Consider the following 5,042-nt stretch of genomic DNA (forward strand, 5'->3'; position numbering starts at 1 on the left):
GGGGTGCTTTGCTGCAGGAGGGACTGGTGCACTTCACAAAATAGATGGCATCATGAGGAGAGAAAATTATGTGGATATATTGAAGCAACATCTCATGACATCAGTCAGGAAGTTAAAGCTTGGTCGCAAGTGGGTCTTCCAAATGGACAGTGACACCAAGCATACTTCCAAAGTTGTGGCAATATTGGCCTAAGGACAATGAAGTCAAGGTATTGGAGTGGCTATCTCAAAGCCCTGATATAAATGCAATTGAAAATTTGTGAGCAGAACTGAAAAAGTGTGTGCGAGCGAGGCCTACAAAACCTGACTCAGTTACATCAGCTCTGTCAGCAGGAATGGACCAAAATTCACCCAACTAATTGTGGGAAGCTTGTGGAAGACTACCCAATACGTTTGACGCAAGTTAAACAATTTAAAGACAATGCTACCAAATACTAATTGAGTGTATGTAAACGTCTAACCCACTGGGAATGTGATGAAAGAAATAAAAGCTAAAATAAATAATTTTTCACATTTTTCACATTTTAAAATAAAGTGGTGATCCTAACTGACCTAAGACAGGGAACTTTTACTTTGATTAAATGTCAGGGATTTTTTTAAACTGAGTTTAAATGTATTTGGCAAAGGTGAATGTTAACTTCCGACTTCAACTGTGAGTCAACGTGCCAAGAGGACTAGACAGTAAGGGAATTACTGTTATTGTATGTCTAATGTATGTTTATGTCTATCTAAACCATTACAGTCAACGTAGTTCTGATACTGGTGCATACACTCTCTATAGCTGAAAGAATCAGGACCTGACTGGGTGAGCAGAGCAACCTCTAACCCCTCCCTCCTTGACATGGCCAAACCCACCCAGAGGAATCCCCACAGAGGTACGGTGGGTATTTAAGCCAGAGTAGAGAGGTAACCTGACGTATGTGGGTCTGTGTGGCACTGTATTACGCCATACCTTCTACACATCAGGGGAATGAGGCTCTCTCCGGCTCCTGCTCTGGATCCAAGTCTGGCTGGTAGTCTGGTTCTACTACATCTAGCTGTCGTGGTTGGTGGGCTTGTCTTGCTCTCATCTGCCTCTGCCTCTGCCTCTGCCTCTGCCTCTGCCTCTGCCTCTGGGCTGGAGTCTGTCAGATGCAGGCTCCAAGGCACCCCTCCTCCTCCGGTGTTCTCCCAGGACGGGGACTTTGTCATCGGGGGTGTTTTCTCCATTCATTACTATATGAACACGTTGGATCACAGCTACACCAGCATGCCTGAGCCTCTGCAGTGCACAGGGAGGTCAGTGAACGCAAGAGGGAGCAGGGGACAGGACTGTGGCTGTGTGGGGAGACAGATACATTGTGTTTTAAAGACAGAGAGACAGTGTATTTAAAGACAGATAAACAGTGTTTTTAAAGACAGATAAAACATGTGTTTGTGTCTGAGAGAGTAGGTAAAGACTACTGTTACAAAGGATCACATTTTCAATTGCAGGCTATCCTATAATGTCCTCAATTACAGACAACAAAAGTGTAGGCATATAGACTATATGGAAAATAATACTAGATATTAGGCTGTTTGCCATGGTAACATTCTATAGGCTAGTTTATGATTCGTCAGGAGGTGCTCACTGACCCATTTTCTATTTACAGAATGGATTCCCGTGAGTTGCGCTTCTCGCGCGCCATGGTCTTCGCAGTTGAGGAGATAAACAACAGTTCGGACCTTCTACCGAGTGTCACGCTTGGTTATCAAGTGCACGACTCCTGCTCCTCGGTCCCTATGGCCGTGAAAGTGGCCTTCCAGCTGGCTAACGGCCTGGACCCAATGTTTGATACCGGAGAACAGTGCTCTGGGTCGGCTACAGTGACAGCTATCGTTGGTGAGTCTGSCTCCACGCCTACCATCAGCATGTTGCGCAKCATCGGCCCTTTCGGCATTCCTCAGGTAAACTCCTGTGGAAGAAATCATTCAGCTTCTTTTAAACTTCCTGTATCCCTGCTGTATATTCTCCTCTCTTTCAGGAATSAGTTCTACTTTTAATTTACTGTATTCCTACTGTATATTCTCCTCTCTTTCAGGAATGAGTTAAACTTTTAATTTACCGTATTCCAACTGTATTCTCCTCTCTTTCAGGAATATACATTTCTGTGTGAAATTATGTGGAGAAAGGCTTTTGAACAAAGACTGATGGCTATGATTCTGGAAAACCTCTATAGGCATTTGAACATAGACTGAGGCCTATCTGTCATAGGCTAGGTTGTTATGGGAGACCAGGGATTGGTGTCACACTTTTGTGTATCCTTTTCAATCTGGCCTAATGAAAAACAATAATTTGGCTTATTATTATTAATGTCTCCCTAACATCATACCACACAGCTAAAGAAAAAAAGCAGGAAGTAGCCAATAACTGAGACTCGTTTGGCCGTTATTATGTTCTTTCTCATATTTTCGACTGTCTGTTTCTACCTAGGTGAGCCACTTTTCCACCTGTGCGTGTCTGAGTGATAAGAAACAGTATCCAACCTTCTTCAGAACCATCCCCAGTGATCAGTTCCAGGCTGCCGCTCTGGCCCACCTCATCAGGCACTTCGGCTGGACCTGGATTGGGGCGGTCCGTTCCGACTCTGACTACGGTAATAACGGGATGGCGGCTTTCCTACAGGCAGCACAAGAGGAAGGCATCTGTGTGGAAATATTCTGAAGTCACTCTCCCGTACCAACCCCACCAGTGTACAAAGGAGTGCAACGAGCCCATTTTCTTAAAGGTGAGCCGACGTGGGATCCGGCAGGTGATCCGTGATTACTTGTGAACTTTTCATTCATGCAAATGCAAATGCTTTTTAATTTCGCTCTTTTCCCAAAAGCTGATCTGTGAGACAACATGATTGCATATCTAAGATCGATGTCAAAAGTTGTTGATGATACCAGTGTTCATGTTCACTTCACTGAGACATTCCATATGAACGCACAAACATGACCAGCATATTAAGCATATGATATAATCATTGTTCTCCCAGCTCCACAGCCCGTGGTGTGGGTTGCATTCGTATCCTCTGGGGACATTGAGAGAGCCTGCTGGAGGAGATGGTAGCCGCCTGCCCTCTCCCGCCCGCCAGTGGATCCTGTGCGCGACGAGACCTGGGTCACTGACCCAGATATGCTTGCCGCTTCAGCCTGTGTGCCGGGCGATCCGCAAATTTGGCATGCCAAACGCCTGTTCCCCTGGCTTCAGGGACATTCCTCCTGTGACCTCTCGCCCACAGGAAGGTGTCCAACTCTCCCCTGCTCTCACTAGTTCTGGAGGGAGCTTGTGGCTGTAGGCTGGAGTGATTGAGGTGATCTATGCTATCAAATCGATCTATCAACTATAATCGATCCATCATCATCCATCCATCCAATGTCTATCCATACCATTGCATCTGTCTTGTCGATTCTATCTATTTACATGTCTTCTGTCTGTCTGAAATGAATAACACATATGCTGGTCTGTCTGTCTGTCTGTCTGTCTGTCTGTCTGCTCTGTCTGTCTGTCTGTGTCTGTCTGTCTGTCTTCTGTCTCTGTCTGTCTGTCTGTCTGTTCTGTCTTCTGTTCTGTCTTCTGTCTCTGTCTGTCTGTCTGTATGTCTGTCCTGTCTGTAGGGACCTCTACAGGTGTTGGGTTGATAGAGAAGTGTGTGTGCGGCAGTAGCAGAGATATACAGGCAGTACAGACCCCCTACACAGATACATCCCAGCTGCGTGTCACTAACATGGTGTATAAAAGCTGTTTACGCCATAGCACACGCCATCCACAGCCATCGTTTGTGAAGAGAGAGAAAACTCCAGTGTGAACTGTGACAAAAACCTCAAGATTGAAGCCAACACAGTGAATGACAAGTCTGTAGTATAATTTTCTGAAAATATGTTTATTTAGACTACATGTATGAAGCCTACGATTTCTCATTATACTTTACAACTTTTTCTGAAGTAACACATCTGATAAATATGAGTTGAATTAATGTTCTATTTCACTCTCTCCCTCTCATCTCTCATTTATCTTTCTTCCCTTTCTCGTCCATTCCTCTCTTTCAATCTTTCTTCCCCTTTCTCCATCTCTCCTCTCTCTCTTAACTTCTCTGCGCTACGGATCCCTTTTACGGGATCACTTTCCTAAACAACCGCTAGAATTGCAGGGCGCCAAATGCATAAATATTACAAAAAATATTCATAATCATGCAATCACAAGTGAAATATACCAAAACACAGTTTAGCTTGTTGTTAATCCACCTATCGTGTCAGATTTTGAAAATATATTTTACAGCAAAAGAAATCCAAGCTTTTGTGAGTGTAGCTTTCAATGCTACAACAGCTAGCCTCAAATTAGCATGGTCACTAAAGTCAGAAAAGCAGTAAAGTTAATCGCTTACCTTAGATAATCTTCAGATGTTTCCACTCACGAGACTCCCAGTTACACAATAAATGTTATTTTTGTTTGATAAATATTAGTTTTATCACAAAAAAACGCCATTTGGGTTGCGCTTTATGTTGAGGAAACTACAGCCTCGTTCCGGTCCTGAAAGAAAGATGAAAATTTCCATAGGTATCAGATTAAAAAATATTACAAAAAATATTTATAATCATGCAATCACAAGTGAAATATACCAAAACACAGCTTAGCTTGTTGTTAATCCACCTATCGTGTCAGATTTTGAAAAATTATTTTACAGCGAAAGAAATCCAAGCTTTTGTGAGTGTAGCTTTCAATGCTACAACAGCTAGCCTTATATTAGCTTGGTTAGCTTGGTCAAGAAAGTCAGAAAAGCAATAAAACTAATCGCTTAACATTGATAATCTTTGGATGTTTCCACTCACGAGACTCCCAGTTACACAACAAATGTTATTTTTGTTCGATAAATATTACTTTTATTACAAAAAAATGCAATTTGGGTTGCGCATTATGTTGAGAAAACAAAAGCCGTGTTCCGTTCGACAAATTCCAAAAAGTATCCGTAATGGTCGTAGAAACATGTCAAATGTTTTTTATAATCAATCCTCAGGTTGTTTGTAACCTCTCCGGGGTA

General features: G+C 42.9%; 1 protein-coding gene across 1 annotated transcript in view; it reads left to right on the plus strand.

Moving 5' to 3' along the window:
- Nucleotides 1-2,683, plus strand: part of LOC112073726 (uncharacterized) — a 9,250-nt gene extending 6,567 nt beyond the window's left edge. Inside the window, exons 4-6 of the mRNA XM_070440264.1 lie at nucleotides 967-1,278; nucleotides 1,632-1,926; nucleotides 2,453-2,683. Coding sequence (XP_070296365.1) covers nucleotides 967-1,278; nucleotides 1,632-1,926; nucleotides 2,453-2,683 — 838 coding nt within the window. The remainder of the gene's footprint in view (nucleotides 1-966; nucleotides 1,279-1,631; nucleotides 1,927-2,452) is intronic.
- The last annotated feature ends 2,359 nt before the right edge of the window (nucleotides 2,684-5,042 follow it).

Source organism: Salvelinus sp. IW2-2015, unplaced genomic scaffold, assembly GCF_002910315.2.
Source record: "Salvelinus sp. IW2-2015 unplaced genomic scaffold, ASM291031v2 Un_scaffold2343, whole genome shotgun sequence".
In the NCBI taxonomy this organism is placed as follows: Eukaryota; Metazoa; Chordata; class Actinopteri; order Salmoniformes; family Salmonidae; genus Salvelinus; species Salvelinus sp. IW2-2015.